The 20,563-nt window shown below is 49.4% G+C and overlaps 3 protein-coding genes across 3 annotated transcripts; 2 read left to right on the top strand and 1 right to left on the bottom strand.

Annotated features, from left to right (window-relative positions):
• Window positions 1-10,958: 10,958 nt before the first annotated feature.
• On the top strand, window positions 10,959-12,083 carry LOC127346726 (BTB/POZ and MATH domain-containing protein 1-like). The gene has a single exon (XM_051372999.1). The coding sequence runs from the start codon at window positions 10,959-10,961 to the stop codon at window positions 12,081-12,083; it is 1,125 nt and encodes a 374-aa protein (XP_051228959.1).
• Window positions 12,084-14,102: 2,019 nt separating this feature from the next.
• On the top strand, window positions 14,103-14,893 carry LOC139838913 (uncharacterized). Its single transcript, XM_071828930.1, has 2 exons — window positions 14,103-14,567; window positions 14,699-14,893. Exons 1-2 carry the CDS (start codon window positions 14,103-14,105, stop codon window positions 14,891-14,893), a joined length of 660 nt encoding a protein of 219 aa, XP_071685031.1.
• Window positions 14,894-16,298: 1,405 nt separating this feature from the next.
• On the bottom strand, window positions 16,299-19,634 carry LOC127292316 (hydroxyproline O-galactosyltransferase GALT5). Its single transcript, XM_051321688.2, has 7 exons — window positions 18,817-19,634; window positions 18,386-18,621; window positions 17,990-18,277; window positions 17,779-17,907; window positions 17,494-17,667; window positions 16,900-17,007; window positions 16,299-16,804 (listed from the first exon to the last, which is right to left on the bottom strand). The coding sequence occupies exons 1-7, from the start codon at window positions 19,538-19,540 to the stop codon at window positions 16,595-16,597; spliced, it is 1,869 nt and encodes a 622-aa protein (XP_051177648.1). The 5' UTR covers window positions 19,541-19,634; the 3' UTR covers window positions 16,299-16,594.
• Window positions 19,635-20,563: the final 929 nt, after the last annotated feature.

Genomic DNA, 20,563 nt, shown 5'->3' with positions numbered 1-20,563 from the left:
ACGGAACTAGCTAAGTTACTAGAGGCAGGTTTTGTAATAGAAGTTATCCATACTGATTGGGTCGCAAATCCAGTCCTTGTACCCAAAAAGAACACTGAAATACTAAGAATGTGCATCGATTACTCTGGCGTGAACAAGCATTGCCCAAAAGATCCGTTCCCCTTGCCGCGCATTGACCAAGTCATTGATTCGACGGCGGGGCGGAACTTTTGTGTTTTCTTGATGCATACTCCGAGTATCATCAGATCCTGATGAAGGAGTCTGACCAAAAGGCGACTTCGTTCATCACCCCTTTCGGCACTTACTGCTATGTCACCATGCCCTTTGGTTTGAAAAATGCAGGTGCCACCTACCAGCGTACGATGCAGCGGTGCTTGAAGGACCAGATTGGCCGGAACGTACACGCCTACGTCGACGACATCGCGGTCATGACTCGGAAAGGATCCGACTTGATCAGCGACCTCACAGAAACCTTTGAGAATCTCCATCGGTACAAGATGATGTTGAATCCGCTGAAGTGCGTCTTTGGCGTACCAGCTGGAAAACTCCTTAGCTTCATTTTCTCTAACAGAGGCATTGAAGTGAACCCGGAAAAAATAAAGGCAATTTTGTGCATAAAAAGGCCAACTTGTCTCAAAGATGTGCAACGGCTCACTGGTTGTGTCGCAGCAATCAGCAGGTTTGTTAGTCGTCTTGGCGAGAAGGCACTTCCCCTGTACAAGCTATTGAAGAAAACAGACAAGTTTGTCTAGGACGAGGCAGCAGATGCAGCTCTTCAAGGGTTGAAGGACATACTCACCTCCCCACCTATCCTAGCAGCTCCAGGAGAGTCAGAGCCTATGCTCCTTTACCTGGCAGCTACCAACAGGGTCATCAGCCTCATCATCATGGTGGAACGACAGGAAGAAGGTGACGAGTATGGAGTCCAAAGGCCAGTATACTATATTAGCGAAGTCCTTACGGAGTCCAAACAGCGCTACCCTCACTTTCAGAAGTTGGCCTACGGAGTATTCCTAGGCAGCAGGAAGCTGAGACACTACTTCCAAGAGCATCCAGTAACAGTCGTAAGCAAGGCTCCGCTGTCAACGATTCTCAACAACGCTGACGCAACAGGACGCACAGCAAAATGGGGCATTGAATTATCCGCCTTTGACATCAACTACAAAGCCAGGACCGCGGTCAAATCCCAGGTCTTGGCAGACTTCGTCGTAGATTGGACAGAACCTCCGGATGCAAACCTGGAGCCGGAACCAGAAACATGGGTTATGCACTTCGATGGATCCAAGCAGCATCAAGGCTCAGGAGCCGGAGTCACCCTGAAGTCCCCTACCGGAGAAGAACTGCAGTATGTCCTGCAGATACACTTCGAAGCTACAAACAATATGGCGGAATACGAGGCTCTACTACACGGATTGCGCATCGCCAAGGAAATAGGGATCAAGCATATTATATGTTGCGGAGATTCAGACCTGGTGGCACAGCAAGTAGCCGGAACCTGGAACGCCAGAAACTCAGTCATGGCAGCCTACAGAGACGAAGTTGACGAGATCGCCAAACATTTCCTCGGATACGAAGTCAAGTACGTCAAACGAGATGACAACACAGCGGCAGATATGCTATCCAAGCTCGGATCCGCCAGGAAGCCAATTCCGCCTGGAATTTTCTTGGAGCATCTCCGGATACCCTCGGTGAAGGGCGCTAACCCGGAAAACCCAGAGGTGGCAGTATCTCCGGCTAGAGAAGTGATGATCATCATTCTGGCTTGGACACAGCCTTTCCTGGACTACCTCATCGATCAGAAGTTGCCAAAGGACGAGGTCCTCGCGCGACAGATCATCAGACGAGCACGATCCTACACAATTGTTGATGGACAGCTCTACAAACGAAGCGCAACAGGGGTATTTCTCAAATGCGTCTCTAATCAAGATGGCATTGAAATCCTCAGAGAGATCCATGCAGGGGATTGCGGGCATCATGCCGCTCCCAGGTCACTCGTTGCAAAAGCTTTTCGGCTAGGCTTTTATTGGCTCACAGCTAAAGAAGACGCTGATAAGATAGTCAAGACCTGCCGAGGTTGTCAGTACTACGCTACTCAACCAAACGCTCCAGCCCAAGAGCTGAAGACCATACCTATCACCTGGCCGTTTGCGGACTGGGGGCTCGATATGGTTGGTAAGTTAAAAAGATCATCTCCTGGCGGTTTTGAATACCTCCTGGTCGCTGTTGACAAGTTCAGCAAATGGATCGAGGCTAAGCCAGTGAGAAAAGCCGACGGTGCTACGGCACTAAAATTCATCTGCAGCCTCGTGATGAGATTCGGCATCCCACACAGCATAATCACAGATAATGACACAAACTTCGCACAGGGAGAATTGAAGGATTATTGTGAGACAGTAGGGATTCGACTGGACCTTGCATCTGTGGCTCACCCACAATCCAATGGTCAAGTTGATAGGGCTAACGGCCTAATATTATCAGGAATTAAGCCACGCCTTGAAGAACCGCTGCGACGAGCAGCTGGAGCTTGGGCTGACGAGTTGGAAGCTGTCTTGTGGAGTTTGCGAACTACCCCTAACAGGTCAACAGGGTTTACCCCATTTTTCCTGGTATACGGATCCGAAGCCGTGCTTCCCTCCGACATCATCCACGATTCACCGCGAGTTTCCGCCTTCAATGAAGAAACAGCTGACGAGGCCAGACAGCTATCCGTGGACCTGATCGAGGAAGCTCGGAATTTAGCTAACCAGCGCTCCGCCATTTACCAGCAGAAGCTCCGACGTTATCACAGTCGTCGAGTTCGGAGTCGCTTCTTCATGACAGGAGACCTGGTCCTCCGCCTTCGGCAGGTGAAAGACCATAAGCTGCAGTCTCCATGGGAAGGACCCTTCGTCCTTAGCAAAGTGCTTCATAACGGATCGTACTACCTTGTTGATTTCCGAGAGCTGAAGGACAGACCTGCTAATTGGCACCGGAAACGCAAGCGTGAGGATCCGGATGACATCTACGACGAGACAGATCGCCCCTAGAACATCGCACAGCTACGTCCTTTCTACACTTAGCGTATTTTTTCCGAGTTACAAACTCTGTAATAGTTATACATAATCAATGAAATAAAGCTTATGGTTCACTCTTTGAGTCTTTTACCTCCTTTACTTGTTCATTTTAGATCGTGTATGCTTTTTCCGACTAAAACCGCAGGGCTGGATGTTTCCGCCTAGGCGTGTATGAAAGTTGTGATTTCTCAAAATCGTCCTTTAGGACGTAAGCTTAAGTTTTCTGATGGAAATTTTTTCTGTTGCGAACTCGTGGATTCCTAGTAGCGATTTCCGGCACCTCGGCTGGGGGCTTGTTTCCGCGGTTATTGACGGATTGCCATTGGGCTTCGTCGCCGCTGGCGAGCGTTTCCGGCTAAAGGTCTTCCGGCTCGTGGAAGGTCAAGCGAGTAAGCTGGAAAACATAGAAATCAGCACTTGCTTTCCAACAAAACGAAACATGCAAATAATATTAAACGGATAGCAGGATAAGTGTTCTCCGCCCGCGCATAACATGTTTTCGTCCCTAGCTACTTAAAAATTTAAGTTATTCATTACAAACCCACTCTGGGGTCAAAAGTGATGCATCAGTTCTCATTTGTTTCACAGGTTCTCGGAGGACTGCTCTTCGTCAGAAGCTATGTAGGCGGAGCCATCATCCGAGCCACCGCCTGAGCCGCCGTCGTCGAAGTCGGAGCTTTCCTCGTCTTGGTCAGCAGTTGACCCGGAGCCTTCCTCGTCGCCCTCCTCGGCAGCTTCTTCTTCCTCCTCCTCCGGATCGGAAAAGCCTTTGGGAAGATCATATTTGTTGTACCAGAACGAGTGGTTAATTCGTCCAACAAAAAGGCGATCAAATCCCATGGCTTCCGCGAGGAGATGTCTCATGACGGTATCCTTGGGGACTCCGCGTGCGACATCTGCAAATCTCATGGTGGGGAAGTGCGCCTTGCAGGTGGCTAGCACGAGGGCAGCGACTCCGCGAGATGAAGATTCCTGCCAATCCTTGATAAGCTCCGGCACGTTCCGCATGAGTTTCGTCATGCGGTCAATCACCGTTGTCTTGGCTCTCTTCAGGTTAAGGGACTTGGCAATTCCGCGGCAGGCTTCGACGAGGTCATCGATTGAACTCCGTGCTTCTTCATATGCCTCAGTCCTTTTGAGGGTTGAATCTTTGGTCCATTCAAAGCCTAGGCTTGCTGCAAAGTAAAAAAGATCAGTTTCTTCCGCGGACAGAGAAAATTTTGAGGAAGCCGGAGTCAAGACAACAACAAAAAGGGTCCCTACGGAAGATCAACTTGTCAATAGCTTCCACCTCTGCCTCCTGGCTCTTGTTCTTGGCCGCCAGGGTGGTCACCCTCTGCTGGCTCTTCTTGAGTTTGTCAGCCAGTTCCGCCATCTCACGGGAATGTTTCTCGGAGAGCTCCTTCTTTTCTTTAGTTTCCTTCTCGGAGGACTCTTTCAAGAAGTTCTTCAGAGTTTCATTCTCCGCCTCCAATACTTGGACCTTGGCGGATAAGGCATCGATGGTGGGGCGCTTGTCAGTTTCTTCTGAAAACAGAACATCACACAAGTTATACACTATGGTGGCTCATACAGTACAAATTTAAGCAACTCGGATTTCTCACCCTTCAATCGGGTCTCCAGGCGGAGCACAGCTTGACGACTATTCTCAGCAGTCTGGCGCAGCCCTTCTATTTCCGTCATCTGCTCCAGCACATGGACGCACAGATCTTCGTGCAGCTTCCGTGTGCTCTGAGACGCAGAAAGGATTTAGCCGGAAATTCAAAATTCTGGGGGCTGGCGAGGAGTTCAAAGTTTTGGATCGAGAAAATTTCAAATTTCCGTCTAAGATTAATGTTGAGTAAAGCATCGGCTAACACATGTTACACGGAAAAAATGTCTGAACCAATGCTTGGGGGCTAGTGTTACCTGGCGCACCTCCTTATGCTTAGCAAAGAAGACCTTGAGCTCGCTCTCGAGGTCGGAGAGCTCCTTCATCTCTGTATCCGCAGGCCCCCACACCTTCTCCATCATGGCTGAAATTTCCGCATGACGTTGAGAGAGGGGGAGCTTCTGCAGCGACGGAGTCTGGGATGCGCCAGTGGCATGGATTAGCTGCACTTTCTGCTCGTATTGTTCGGCCGTAGGCTCGGCGGAAGTAGCGGTGGGTTGCTCAGGCGGAGGAACAGATGAGGAGGCGCCCTTGCCGGAATCGCCTTGTGCAGTCTCGGCGATCGGATCTTCAGGGATGTCATCAACATTGATGACGTCCTTAGGATCCGGCTTGGCGGCTGAAGCAGCCTTGGGTGGAACTCCGACTTCTGGTGTGACTGGTATGGAAGCCGGAGATGGCTTAGTCTTCTTCTTGGGGGCTTTACGGGCCTTGGGGGGCTGGTTTTCGGAACTTCTGTCGCAAAAAGAAAAGAGCGTTACGATTAAGTATGTGCTGATTCACGATGGCGAAAGAATTTTCCTTTGGAGACTTTGCACTTACCCGGAAGGTCCGAAGAACTGGTGGATGTCCGTTTGGGCTCGGTTGCTGGTGTCAATAAGCTTGAGGCGCTTTTTCTCCGCCTCCGCCTTGCGTGTTGCCGCGATGCTAGGCACTTCGCGGACACGTTTGGCCGAAGGACTGGAGGGGGCAGCTCTTTTCCTCTTGGATGGACGCGGTGCTTCAGGGGCTTCCGCCTCCGATGCGGCCTCCGGGTCAGTATTGCCCGCGTGAGGAACTCGGAGGAGGGTTCCGAGGTCGCCTTCCTCGAGGGCTTCGAGCTTTGGAGCAGAGCCAGTACTTAGACAAAAGTTTGAATACGAAGAGAAACAATGGACTAAAGTCAAGACGACGTACCGCGGTTCCGGAACCATTCATGTGAATGTCTTTATTACACGTGTGAACGTGAAGTTCACGCGGAGTCTTGATGAGGAGTCGGATCCTCTTGTCGATGGCGTCGGCGGAAAGATTGTCTTTTGTGGCGCGCATTGGGTCGTCGCGCCCTGTGTACTGGAACATCAGGTGGTCCCTGTGTTGGAGCGGCTGGATCCGCTTGGTGAACCAGGAAAGGGTCAAGTCCTTCCCTGTCAGTCCCTCCTCCGTTAGCTTGCAGATCCGCCTGACGGCGCGTGTGAGCTAGGGCGACTCGGAGAGGTGGGGGCAGTACGACCATGCCGGAAGCTCGGTGGCGGGGCAGTTCTTGAACGGCGGCAATTTTCTTGTACTCGCTGGGTCGGAGACGTCCTTCAAGTAGAAGAAGCCCCCAGACCAGTACCGCGCGGATTCGTGGCGGTCGGTGTGAGGGTAGACGCGGCCCGGGCGGATCATGAAGGTGATGGATCCGCATGTTGCTAGCTCGGTGGACTGTCGGATCCTCTCCTTCTTGACAGTGAAGTAATATTGGAACGGGGAGAGCTCGGGAGTTACCCGGAGATGGCCCTCACAGAGGGTGACGTGATTGCTGATCGCAAGCACGCTGTTCGGAGAAATGTTATGGGGCTGGAGCCCATAGACCTTCAGGATCTCCAGGAAGAAGTCCGAAGGCGGAAATGAAAAGCCCCGCTCCACTAGTGCTTTCGTCAGCACCATCTCGTTGTCCTCCGGAGCTGGAGCTAAGGTGGTCGGAACTGACCTCCAGCTTCCGGGTTGCAGGAAGCCCTCCGCCTCGAGGTTCTTCAGCTCCATCTCAGTGGTGGTGCAGGGCCACCATTTTCCCTTAGCTTCAGAGTCTCGTTGACGAGCCTTCGATTTTTTGGCGATGATTTCTTCCGCCTTGTGCTCCGCCTGATCCGCCCCGGAGGCTTTCTCCGGGTTAGCGGAAGTTCCTTCAGCCTCCTTACCGGAATCCTTTGAAGGATCCAGCCTGACTGGGACAAAGGATGGAGGGGCGGAGGAGATTGGGGTTGCCAGGATAGGTTCAGAGGTTGGAGGCGGAGTCGTTGAAGACATCTGAAGAAAAGACATTGGCGGAAAACATTCCTTAGTCGGATCCGGCGTCGTCAACTTAACGTTCATCCCTACCGACTACGGCGCAAGAATGAAGCTCGAGAACTCACCGTGATGGAGTCCGCGGTGGTCGGAGTTGTCGGCGTCGAGGTTTCTGCGCGGTGGCTCGCTGAAGTTAAGAACAGGACGAACACCGTGCGGCGGCGGAGCAACTCCGGCGAAGTTCCGGCGAGATTCCGGCACGGCGGAGAGGAAGCTCGAGGCGGCGCTATGCAAAGAGGTAGAAAGGGGGTGAATGAGGATTAAGGGGTCGACGGCAGATATTTATAGGCCGGAGGGACGAGATTCGTGCTCCGCATCCTATGGTCGGAACGCAAGCGTCACACCGTTGGATGCGTGACACGTGTCCCAAACCCTAAACGGTAAAAATGGCTAGAGATAAGTTACCGCACAAATCGCGCGAAAATGGCGCCAGAATTGGCGGAACCGTTTGAGTCTTTTAAGATTCCGGGTAACTGTGTGAAGATAAGTTGGCTTTCATTCGCAAGCAGGGGGTAACCCGGAAACGTATTTCAAATCATCGATGGATGAAGTCCCGCAGAATGGGAGCATTTTCCGACTAAAAGTTGGGAAAAGAAGAAAATGTAAAGTTGGAGTTCTTCAAGTTTCTTCGCGTTACCAATATAGCCGGAGACCATGATGGACTAGCAAGGCGGAAACAGCAGGCGAAACTCGGAGAACTCCGGGGGCTACTGTTGTGGGTATACTTCATGGGTGTACCATCGACAGTGCCTAGATCCGGCAAGCCCGGGTGGCCCACAGATGGTGATGAGGCATGTGGCCCATCGGGCGGCCCAGTTGCTGTTGATCCTGACAGAAGATGTCCGGCCCAGGAGCAGGGAGCCAGATCCGACCGACCTTTGGAGGAACCCGGATCCATGAAGGCCCATTAGGGACCCGGATCCGGTACGACATAGATGGAAGGGTGGATCCTTGACGTACACGGCAAGACATTGTACTGTAGTTAGGAAACCTGTATCCGGGTAGGACTCTCTATGTAAACCCTAGATCCGTGCGCCTTTATAAGCCGGATCCTGGGAGCCCTAGAGGACAACCACAACTCATTGTAACAACGCGAAAGCGCCCAGATAATTCCAGACAAGCAGCAGTAGGCCCTATCCTCGTGCAGGTGTTCCGAAGCTGGGTAAATCGCGTACCACCGTCCTGTGTGCACTCCGCCTTATGGCCCCTACTTCTTCTCCCCCTCGTGAGGATCCCTCCTCCGAGGTACCGTCGAATAGGCAACGACACGAGTCATCGCTTATATCGGAGTTCGCGGATGACTCGAATGACATGTCACTGAAGATCTTGGCGAGCTTTTCGCTTGCTCTGGTGCTGATGAAGCGCGGCGATGAAGTTTCCTCGTTGCTTGACTCGATTGACGATGTTGAGCTTGAGAAATCAGAATCGACCGCCGATAATCCCGACGAGATCGGAATTTCGAGACGATACGCTCCTTCCTTCTCGACGCGGAAGTGGAACTTTTCGAACGTCATCTCCATGGGCTCCTCCAGATACGCATATGCATCCAAACGGGAGGGCGGGTGAGGAACAAAATCAACGAGACCAGTTTCGATCTGTTTACCTCTGTCCATGACATTGCTTGCTACCGACGAAGTCGACGATCTTGAACGTGCCATCGAGATCAGCTCCTTGTCGCCTCTAGACCCCACAGACGGAGCCAATTGACAAGGTATTAACTTGTCAATGCCTACGAGTTGTAGACTAGGGTTCCGTTGGATGTAGAGGGCAAGTAGATCTCGTAGGTTTCAGCCGAAAAGTACTCGACAATATGAAAACTAGGGTTTGTGAGACAATGATTCGATGCTTTCTTTGTCCCTCGACTCCCCCTTATATAGGAGGCGGAGCCGAGGGATTCATAATACGCAAGTTACAGAGTTCGGGAGGGTTTCCAACTTATCCCGCAAGATTACAAGTATTGCTTCCTAATACAACTCTAGCTTTCTTTAATAATAATTTGGGCTTCCGATTCTTCTTATCCTTCGGGTCGTGGGCCTTCAGTAAACCCTGGGTACCATCTTCGGCAGGCCCATTGGGGATGCCTATGTCACTCTCCCTCTCTCTCCTCCTACAGTTCATGAGAGGCTATACATCCCCATCAAAAAAATGAGAGGCCCCAAGAGATGACCTTGTTTTTAAACGAAGCGGTTTTGCCCTGCTGCTCTCTCTCCCAGGCGGCGGCAGATCCCATCTTCATCGGCGTGAGAGTTGGGCCCCTGTCTCTCCGCTTGCCTCTTCGGCGGCAGGAGGGGGAGGGGACCTCGTTCTTCCATTCTGTAGCGAGGGCTTGTCTGTTGTGGTGCATCGTTGGGGTGGTGGGAGCGGCGCCCGGGCAAATAAATCTGCCTCAACTCCACTCCCACACCGGCGGCAACCTTCAAGGCAACGTCTCGGAGTTGTTGACAAAGTGTGCTTGTCGATTTTTTGGGTCGCTAGCTTGGTCTTCTAACCGTTCTTCAGATCTGGCGAGATCTATTTCTCGAAGTGTCGCCGACGTTTGTCGTCATCCACAATGGCGTTGGGGGCCGGGGTGAGGTGGATGCTCTGAAACAAGGATGTTGGTCAGGAGGTGGTGGATTTGTCGTTCTTCCTTGACTTCGTTGAAGAGATACGGTGGATCTTGGTCCAAGATAGCACGGGGACGTCTCCCCGTCGACATGCCACATCGACATGTGCCTCGTTGCTTGCAGCGGGCCCGTTCATCGACTCACAAAGCCTCGTTGGCGATGATGCTCTTTTTGATCTGGCAATGGTGGAGGCTCGACATCTCTTCCAACGCTCGTCTAGGCAGCGTTGGAGTTTCGTGGCGGACGCTGGCTTCGGCGAGTGCAGGAAACCCTAGGGATAGTTTTGTATTTTTCTGTCCTTTAGAATTTTTCTGCAAAAAAATTCAGGACAACTGTTTTCTCCTGGTCTATCGGGTAGCTTTCACGTTTCACTTTTTGAAAAAAAAAAAATAGGTCTTAAGCCTTGGATGGAGGTAGTAACTTGTTTTTCTATTAAGAGAATTGGCTATAGGAAAATTGAAGAAAAACGATCAGAGTTCTTGTTCTAGGTGTCGCTCGTGGCCAGAGCTCCATGAAATCCCAGATAACCGAACAGTTTTTGGAGAACTTAAACGGAGGCCGGGCTAGGTGTAACCCCTTATTTGCAAACACTCGGAATTCATATTTAAACTTTTAAAAATTGAAAAAAAGACAGCTAATGATGTATACTACAATGTTGTAAAATCTCAATATAAACTACTTCTTTTTTTTTTTTTGCGGAGAAACTACTTCATATTCTAGACTACACAAAAGTAACAAAATGAAAAAAATTATAGTGAATAGTGCACATTACAAGACTATAAAATTTATTAGATTATCAATTGCGCGTAACCTATAATACAAATTAGTTTGCATTGAGAATTTTTACACCATTATAGCATATACCATTCGCTACCTCTAGAATTTTGCTTCGATTTTAATAAAACTTTAAAATACAAATTTTAAATGTTTGAAAATAAAGACGTACATGTAAACGCCACGCTCAACAGTTTTTCTGCTATTTGCGCTGGACTTTCTCCACTCACTCCTTGTTAGAAACACGCGCTTCGCTTGGGTTCTCGAAGGTGGCAAATAAGAAAACGCAGGCCCATCGATACTATGGGCTTAATCTCTGTTTACAATACCGCCACAGAAAAGGAAAAATAACGACGGGTACATCTCTGTCTCCGATGCCACCTCTGTCTCCGGTTGATGTCTCAAGATTCGATGTACTCGCCTATATAGCTTCTTCTCCTTCCTTCTGCTTCCCTCTAGAGATTGATGCGCTTTTCTTTCGACAATATCAACGATCCGTCTCCGTCTCCGTCAGGGCGATTCTTTCTTTTCCGGCCGGCGATCTTCCTCCTTGTAATCACTAATTAGATGAAGGCCTTTGAGGCAGTGTCTACGTCTACGTTCACCCCCGACATGGACCAAGTCACACATGTGTTCGATATCTTTGGTTATAGCAAGTACAGGGGTATGGGCAACGACGACGGCAGCCACATACGGTCCGGGATCTTTGCTGTCGGCGGCCACGATTGGGCCATCCGCTTCTACCCTGATGGCAGCGGCAAAGAATCCAAAGATTACATCTCGGTTTTCCTCCAGCTTTTGGGCCAGGCTGCTCAAGTGCTGGCGTCCTGTGATCTCAGGCTGGTCGACCAGCGCACCGGATTATCGTCTTCGGTGCATAAAACCGAACCTAGGATTTTCAACTCCGATGATAGTTCCACCGCGTTTGCTCCACAACATGCTCATTTCAAAAGGCGAAGCGAGATCGAGAATTCCAGATATCTTAGGGATGATCGCCTCACGATTGAATGCATCGTCACCGTTGTGAAAAAGCCACATGTCACCCAAACCAGATCCTTCCCCAAGATCACCATTCCGCAGTCCGACATGGCTGACCACGTTGGCAGGCTGCTGGAAGGAAAGGATGGGTTTGATCTCAGCTTGAGCGTCGGAGGAGAGACTTTCCAAGGGCATAGGTCCGTTCTCGCCATGTGGTCGCCTGTTTTTAGAGCGGAGCTCTACGGGCCATTGAGGGAGGCGACGACGACGGGGCAACACGTAACCATCCAAGACATGCAGCCTGCCGTTTTCAGGGCCATGCTCCACTTCATCTACACTGATTCTTTACCTGACAAAGACCTCGAGGGAGACAACAACACCGAGATGATCCGGCTGCTGCTGGTAGCTGCGGATAGGTACGCCATGGAGAGGCTCAAGCTGGTCTGCCAAAGCATCCTCTGCAAGGATCTGAACGAGGACACTGTGGCAACCACGCTGGCTTTAGCCGACCAACATAGCTGCGACGAGCTTAAGGATGCTTGCCTTCAGTTTATCGAGATATCGATGCCATGGACGATGGACGCCGTAGTGGCATCTCAGGGCTTCCAGGATCTCATGGCGACTCGCCCATGTCTCGCAGTGGAAGCACTTGAGAAGAGAAGAATGTCCGTAGGCTGGAGTGGTAGACTAAATTGCTTGTCAGCATTCTGCTGAATAGTTTTAGTTCTCAAGTGATATGTACGCCGTGAAAATCAACCCAGAACCTATAGATGTTTGGTTTAGTCTTGAATTTTGTATATTTTGGAGTACGTCGCTCCCCAGCCGGCTCCCAAACACGCCCCCCAAATATAAATTCAAATAGTTTACGTTTAAAAGAGATGGTTTCCGTTGAAGTTGCCGTGATCGAAGTAGCCACGATCAAAGTACTGAATGCGCGATCATATTACAGATCGGTGGTGCAAGTTAAACATAAATTAGAAGACGGCGTATCCTGGGTTGACGTAGGCCCGTCGAGTACGACGACCTCGTATGCCTGGTCTGCCTGCTCCGTCGCCGACGCCGAGGCCGACGCTGATGCAGATGCCAATACCGATGCCGCTGACGCAGGTGTACTAGCAGACGTTGTCGCCGACATGCCTGCTGGTGCCGGCTCTGACTCCGGGGGTGGGGTTGGTGCCGCTGCCTCGGCCACCGCCATTTTGGCTTCAATGTCACCGAGGATCCTGCCTTTGTAGAAGTTGTACACCACCAGCGTCCGGAGAGACATTCCAGTCATCGACGAGGTCAGCAGGGACATGTCCTCCTTAAGTTTCTTGAGCCCCATCTTCTCTTCTTGCCTCTTGAGCAGTGTCGCCCATCTTTTTGTGGAAAGTGAAGATAATATTACGTCCAAAATGAGTCAGCTGTGCCCATGGATAGGGGCTTTTGGAGAACTTAATTAAAGGAGACGGAGCTACACGTCACCCCTTATTTGCAAACACTTAGAGTTCATATTTCAAACTTTTAAAAAATTGATTTTTTTAAGAGACAACTAATAATGTATACTACAATGTTGTAAAATCTCAATATAAACTATTTCATATTCTAGACTACACAAAAATAGCAAAATGACAAATTTTATAGTGAATAGTGCAAATTACATGACTATAAAATTTATTAGATTATCAATTTCGCGTAACCTATAATATAAATTAGTTTGCATTGAGAGTTTACACCATTGTAGCATATACCATTAGCTACCTCTGGAAATTTTGCTTCGATTTTCTTAAAAAACTTTAAAATGCAAATTTTAAATGTTTGAAAATAAAGACGTACATGTAAACGCCACACTCAACAGTTTGTCTGCTATTTGCGCTCAACTTTCTCCACTCACTCCTTGTTAGAAACACGCCCTACCGCCACAGAAAAGGAAAAATAACGACGGCTACATCTCCGTCTTCGATGCCACCTCTGTCTCCAGTTACCATCTGATGTCTCAAGATTCAATCTACTCGCCTATATAGCTTGTTCTCCTTCCTTCTGATTCCCTCTAGAGATTTTTTTTTTTTTTTGCGATTGATTCCCTCTAGAGATTGATGCGCTTTTCTTACTATCAACAATCCGTCGCCGTCTCCGTCTCCGTCTCCGCCAGGGCGATTCTTTCTTTTCCGGCCGGCGATCTTCCTCCTAGTAATCACTAATTAGATGAAGGCCTTTGAGGCAGTGTCTACGTCTACGTGCACCCCCGACATGGACCAAGTCACACATGTGTTCGATATCTTTGGTTACAGCAAGTACATGGGGCAACGACGACGGCAGCCACATACGGTCCGGGATCTTTGCTATCGGTGGCCACGATTGGGCCATCCGCTTCTACCCTGATGGCAGCGGCAAAGAATCCAAAGATTACATCTCCGTTTTCCTCCAGCTTTTGAGCAAGGCTGCTCAAGTCCTGGCGTCCTGCGACCTCAAGCTGGTCGACCAACGCACCGGATTATCGTCTTCTGTGCATAAAACCGGAGCTGGGATTTTCAACTCCGATGATAGTTCCACCGCGTTTGCTCCACAGCATGCTCATTTCGAAAGGCGAAGCGAGATGAGAATTCCAGATACCTCAGGGATGATCGCCTCGCGATTGAATGCATCGGTGAGCTTGGTTTCTCGACTATTCAGAAATGCATAGTGGTTCTTCGGATGCTTGCCTATGGAATTGCAGGTGATACACAAGATAACTATATGCGCATGGCAGGGTCCATGACCATTGATTGCATGTACAGATTCTGCCGGGCAATTGTGGCAGTGTTTGGAGAGACATATCTGTGCACACCTAATGCGGCAGACACAACTCGGATATTGGCACAAAATGCAGAGAGAAGTTTTTCTGGGATGCTTGTCAGCGTCGACTGTATGCACTGGGAATGGAAGAACTGTCCATTTGCACAGCAGGACATGTATAAAGGACACAAGGGTGCATGCAATGTGGTGCTTGAGGCAGTGGCTGACCAGGACCTGTGGAGTTGGCATGCGTTCTTCGGTATGGCAGGATCACACAATGATATCAATGTGTTGCAGTGCTCCGATGTGTTTCAGAAGCTTGTCGAAGGCAATGCCCCTCCGGTGCAGTTTGAGATCAATGACCACAAGTATGACAAGGGCTACTATCTTGCAGATGGTATCTGTCTAAGATGGTCAACATTTGTGAAGACAATCTCGAACCCTGTACCTAGAGGGAAAAAAGCTTGTTTTGCTCAAATGCAAGAGGCTGCCAGAAAGGATGTGTGGAGAGTGCATTTGGTGTGCTGCAAGCTCGCTTTGCCATTATCTGATACCCTGCTCTTACATGGTTCAAGGAGCAGATGTGGGAGGCCATGACATGTTGTGTCATACTGCACAACATGATAATCGAGAGCGAGAGGGAATTTCCAGTGTTTGACACTGAACCATATAAACGGATGAGTCCTCTTGCAGATGTTGATCACAATATGCCTCTCGCATTTGTTGCTTCTTTCTCGCCAGGCGTCAAGAAGTCCGAGACTCAACACTAATCACCAACTGCAAGATGATCTGGTGGAGCATTTGTGGACTATCAAAGGCGGCGACTAGTTGAATTATTTGCGTGCTATGTTGAACTTGTTAAATTATCTCCAACATTTATATAAGTTGTAATAAATATCACAGTTTATTTGATGTTTAAATTTTAAATATAAATGAAACTGTATTGGGGGCGTCGTTTGGGGTACACGGCTGGGCGCGGCATGCCCCCATTTCTAATTTGACGCCGGCGCCTCCCATACGGTCCCTATATAGGCTGCGCCGGACGCCGTATGGAGAGAGCGAGTGGAGATGCTCTAACTTTCTACACCTGTCGGACTCCAGTATCTCCAACTCAAACCCTCGCCAAGTTAAAAGAAAACTCAAACCCTCGCCACTGGTGATGAACAAGCTCGTCAACGATAGAAATATGATGTAGCATCTGAACCTGACTGGTGTACCAACTACCAAGCACTAACTTGATCAGTAAAAATACCAGGTCTCCAATGATTTATTTCAATTCTTGACTATGTATCTCCTATTCTTTTTTTAGAAATATGTATCTCCTATTCTTATGGAGAGGTGACAAGACTTCATCTGAGGTCTAAGCAGTCATGTCCTTAACGCTGCCGAGCACAGCGCGTACCGCATATGCACTTTGCTAAGCAGATGCAGGAAGTATGGACAGTGGCGGAGCGTGACCAAAAGCAGAGCGGGGGCAAAATTAAAACTTTTAATTTTTTTTTTGGCTATGCACCCACATTTTACTTGAATTTCAAGTTTTATTCATATCAACAAGATATGATTTCAATTTTGAAATGTACATAATTTCTTTATTTAAGCAGGAATAGACCTAGCAAGTAAGTGTGGGAAAAATGATTGGCCAAGAAGCACTGATATGGCCAGTAGTGATTCAAATAGGATTTTTTTAAAAAAGAACTGATTAATATAGGAATTGGCATGACAAGAGATTTGCAGTTCTATTTGTAACAAAAAAGAGTATATATCGATCGATGGCAAAGGAACAGCATAAAAAACCAGTCGATGCCCCAAAGCCACAGCCCACATGGTGAAAAGAAACGCACTACCAACAGCACAACACCGATATGGATTTGAGCACTGTACTGTAACCAGCAGGATCCATCCCATCACACAGTTAACAATCCCATCACACTGATTAATATATGGATTTGCGCAGACGTGAGCAAGTAAATGCGGATGAGAACACCTATTCTCCTTGCTTCGGTGCTTGATTGCACTTTTCAACGACGATTATTGCTTAGAAAAATACATGCGCCGATTTTGGAAGGGGGGGTCGCAGCCCAGGTTCGCCTCCAAGGCGCTCCGCCAATGAGTATGGAGTCGACAATGCACATGAGCAGCAGCCGTTATCACAAATTCTGCTGAACATACAAAGCATGAACACAAATTGATTTGACGATGACATTTAATCTAATAGAATATATAAAGACAAGCCCCTATACAAGTGAGATCAGCAAGCTGTTAGTTCCTAGGTCAAAAACTATTTGACATCTCTCATATACATCAGCCTCTATCAAGCTAGTGTCAGCATCAGCAGCTGAATCTGCCACTGACCAAAATAATGAACGAATTGCCTACAGGGGTCCAGGAAGAAGGAGCGCCTCCAAATCAAGCCCAGATACCTTGCTGCTCCATTCTCCAAAAGGCCAGGGCTGCTTTTTACCAGTTCATTGTCACCTGGCATTGCAGCATTGAGCGCTCCCGGACTGCAATTTCCTCCACAAGCAGATCATGTGCTGCGGTGACTGGTAGTGCGCGGTGTAGTAGCCATCGAAGCAACCGGACTGGTAGAACCTGAAGTCGTGCGAATACACCACCCGACGGCGAGTCCTGTTGAACTTCTCAACCCACATACCCATGCTCACGTCTTCCATCTTGAACAGCTGCAACAACCAATTGGTCACATCCGTTTATTAGGCTCTAGACAAAATAACAGAAATGTCCCGATATTTACTGACAAAGAGTGGCAATGACTTACCCTCAGTGTCTGGTTGTCAAACTCAGATACGATGTACTGAGCGATGTCTGATGAGATCACATAGCCCGGTCCATTAGCATAGGGTGGGTATGCTTCCTCTTCCCATTCCTGGAAAGGTGCAGGAAAATTGTATCACACTCATGTATTATGCAGGGTTAGATAGATCGCTACCGAGAGAAAATTTCGAAAAATATGACATCGTAATACCACTGCCAGCAGGTATAATAAAATAGAACACTTGTGTTTAAAAGGCAATCAATAATTAGTCCGCAAGTATAGCTCCAGCAATGAGGTAAACTCATGCTTGCTTTTAAGTAAAGGCAGCGGCTAACATAGACACACTAAAACATAGGGCTGAAAAGAGGAATGAACAGGCATATAAAGCATCAATACGCTGAATAATGGAAGTCCCACCAATCGACATGAAGGCACTAAAAGAAAAGGGAGAATGAACTGATATATAAAGCATCAGTATCGTGAATAATGGAAGTCCCACCAAAGGAGGAATTTGCATGATCGAGCACACAAGGATTCTTTTATTTCTTTATTAAGGAAAGCATGCTACTGTACATGTCAAAGGAAGCTGCATCATACCTCATACGTTACAGCCCACTTTCCAGAACGTAAAGGTTTGTGGTAGTAGTTTATGTTCCCCACATACATACTGGCCCCACTAGGTACTTTCTTGACTTGATCTAACACCGAGTCAATTCTAACGAAGGTATCATCGTCACATTTCATTATGTATTTTGCTGGAACAACACGCACCTGCAAGATAAAGGAAGTCAACATGAGGATGGCTGGGATGAAATGAAACTGAAGCATGGTAAAGTTAATAGTTAAAAACATATATAAGTTTGTGCAAATCGAATTTCTTACCCCATACTCAGCAATGGCAATAGTCTTTAAAACAACAAGGTCATAGCTATCCATGAAAGGCACCAGAACAATGTCACCAAAGAACTCAGCCTCCTTTTTCAGCTCTTCATTGACCTCTTCTTTCCCATTCTGTGAAGACGCTTTCGATTGTTCATAATTTGCAGAATTCAGTAATATAACTTGGAAATGCAGCCATCCAACAATTACTTACCAGGGCGACGAAAAACCGAGCAACACTGTTAGATGATTTCCTCGTAGCAATCATCCACGACTTCCGCGCAGCCATACGCTCCGCGAAATGGTTGGCTGCTGAAAGGATGCCAATGAAAAGCTCAACAGGTTCAGTTGGCAGTGGTGCAGCCTTCCACTGTTCCGACATTTCAAGGTATCTCTGTGGATCGAAGCTCGGATGTGATTTCGGCAAATGATCAGCAAAAATGGAGTCGATGTCAAGGTCTCCGTTCAACGACAGGCCTGTGGCATCCTCAAGATTGTAGCCCTGTTAAATCAACAAATTGACCGTCAGTTATTAGATGATAAGTTCTCCGTGTCAGTGATTGATAACCGATTGGCAAATCCCAGTGAGGCATGGCATTAGCGAACTTACAGTGCGGTAAGGGAACGATGCGACATGCCGGTCATCAACATTGACATGGTAGCCTTCCGACCCGGCTGTGATAGTTAGCACAAACTGCTTGCCCTCTGCAAACGGGTATGCCCAGTCGACAGACGGCTTGTCCGGCCTGCCGACCAAACTGCTCAACCACCAGTTGGCCTTTGATTCCTCTGACTTGGCGCCATCATCCCACCGCGTCCATCGCTCGCACTTGAGTTCCCCGTCAACTGAAAGACGAAAAGCACCAGTGTCAAATTCGCATCAACCCCAAGCAAATTCAGCTATGCAAATTGTGTAGCTACGATCGTTCAGCTATGTCGTGGGTTTATCAGACGAAACAGTTTCCAAGTTGAGCCTACTGCAAATTCGCACCGAACGGTGGGGAAAAGCAAAACTGAACTGCGAAACCCAATTAAGCTCACCTTTGTCCTCGTCGGTCCGCGACGGCCAGCCCTCGCAGCGCTGCGGCTGCGCCCACTGCATCCGGTAGCAGGTGTTGAGCTCGATGACGGGGCGGCCGCTGAAGTCCCCGGCGATCCTGGGGTTGAAGTGCAGTATCCGGGGCGGGTCCTCCCCCTGCACGGCCTTGGTGCCCAGCAGCTCCACCATGAACTGCGACGCGGCCGACCCAGCCCTCCTCCGGGGCCGCGCCACCACGGTGACGCGGGACCCCACGGCCATCCCGCACGGCAGCTCCACGGCCACCGGGGTGCTCGCGAAGCGGTCTGTGGGCACGGAGACGGTGGCGGGGCAGGACGTGGAGGCGGACGGGGATGGGGAAGGGGAGGAGGGGAGCGCGGGAGGGGAGGAGAGGAGGCGCGGGAGGAGCGGCGCCGCGGCGGCGAAGGCGGAGGCCGCGGAGGATTCGATTGAGGAGGAGTTGGAGCGGCGGTGGACGCGGATGGAGGAGAGGGCGAGGCGGGAGCGGCGGGGTGGGACGGGGGATGGGAAGGTGCGCGTCTCGGGCCGGAGCGGGGCGGAGGAGGAGGAGCGGAGGGATGCGGCCTGGAGCTCGCGGCGGCGGGGGCGGTGGGTGGCGACGGGGGAGACGGAGACGGTGGGGAGCTCGAGGAAGAGGAGGAAGAGGAGGTACGCTGCCGCGGCGGCGAGCAGGAGCGCCAGGCGGCACGCGCGCTTCGGCGGCATGGCGGCGGTGGCGGTCAGCAGGACAGCAGAGCAGTCCCGGTGGCCGGTGGTGAGGTGAGGGAGGAGGAGTAGCCGTTCGGGACTGGGTCCGCGGCGCGGCAGGGTGGTTTTATTCAGGGGGCGTAGTGGGGACGCGGAGTGTTGGAAGACTGGACCATTGCGCGGCGGCGATCGTGGAGAGGGATTCTGACGCAGCGCAACGGCTTGTTTCTGACCGGGTTTTTGGCGTATCGACCATGGGTGAACTGGCCCCGACTCCACTCGTGCACCGCCGCAAATACAAATCTAGGCCTTCGAAATCTAGACCATGGGTGAACGGTTGCATGTTATATAGTAGGGCACAAAAGCCGTATAGTACATGATAGGGTATCCGTATACAAATCATACGGTATACACAACTAACATCTAACACTCCCCCTTAATCTAAACCTTTTGAAAGGTTGAGATTACGCTTAAACTCATCTAACCTTTTTACAGGGAGAGCTTTTGTGAAGCCATTAGCAACCTGATCCTTACTAGAGATAAACCTAATACCTAGAAGATTTTTAGCAACTCTTTCTCTTACAAAATGAAAATCAATCTCAATGTGTTTGGTTCTAGCATGAAACACTGGATTTACAGACAAATAGGTAGCACCTAAGTTGTCACACCAAAGGCATGGCTTTTCCCTTAACTTAACACCAAGTTCAGCAAGAAGAGCTTCCACCCAAATTAACTCAGCGGTGGCATTGGCCAGTGCCTTATATTCAGCTTCAGTACTTGATCTAGACACAGTGTCTTGTTTTCTGGCACTCCAAGAAACTAAGTTTGGCCCAACAAATATAGCAAACCCTCCTGTGGATCTCCTATCATCAAGAGAACCTGCCCAATCTGCATCTGAAAAAGCACTGAGAAATGTGGAGGAAGACGTTGCAAATGTAATTCCAACTTTCAATGTATCAAACACATATCTAAGTATACGCTTGATCGTCGTCCAATGATCTCGTAGTTGGAGCATGAAGGAACTGACATACTTTGTTAACA

The sequence above is a fragment of the Lolium perenne genome, chromosome 4 (genome assembly GCF_019359855.2).
Source record: "Lolium perenne isolate Kyuss_39 chromosome 4, Kyuss_2.0, whole genome shotgun sequence".
NCBI classification, from domain to species: Eukaryota; Viridiplantae; Streptophyta; class Magnoliopsida; order Poales; family Poaceae; genus Lolium; species Lolium perenne.
This window is presented reverse-complemented; position numbering and strand designations above follow the sequence as displayed.

Coding starts and splice junctions, on each gene's coding strand:
- LOC127346726 (XM_051372999.1), top strand. CDS start 10,959: ATGAAGGCCTTTGAGGCAGTGTCTACGTCTACGTTCACCCCCGACATG.
- LOC139838913 (XM_071828930.1), top strand. CDS start 14,103: ATGACCATTGATTGCATGTACAGATTCTGCCGGGCAATTGTGGCAGTG. Junction 14,568..14,698: donor TGAAGACAATCTCGAACCCT/GTACCTAGAGGG, acceptor ACATGGTTCAAG/GAGCAGATGTGGGAGGCCAT.
- LOC127292316 (XM_051321688.2), bottom strand. CDS start 19,540: ATGCCGCCGAAGCGCGCGTGCCGCCTGGCGCTCCTGCTCGCCGCCGCG. Junction 17,668..17,778: donor TTGCCATTGCTGAGTATGGG/GTAAGAAATTCG, acceptor TTTATCTTGCAG/GTGCGTGTTGTTCCAGCAAA. Junction 17,008..17,493: donor AGTGGGCTGTAACGTATGAG/GTATGATGCAGC, acceptor GCACCTTTCCAG/GAATGGGAAGAGGAAGCATA.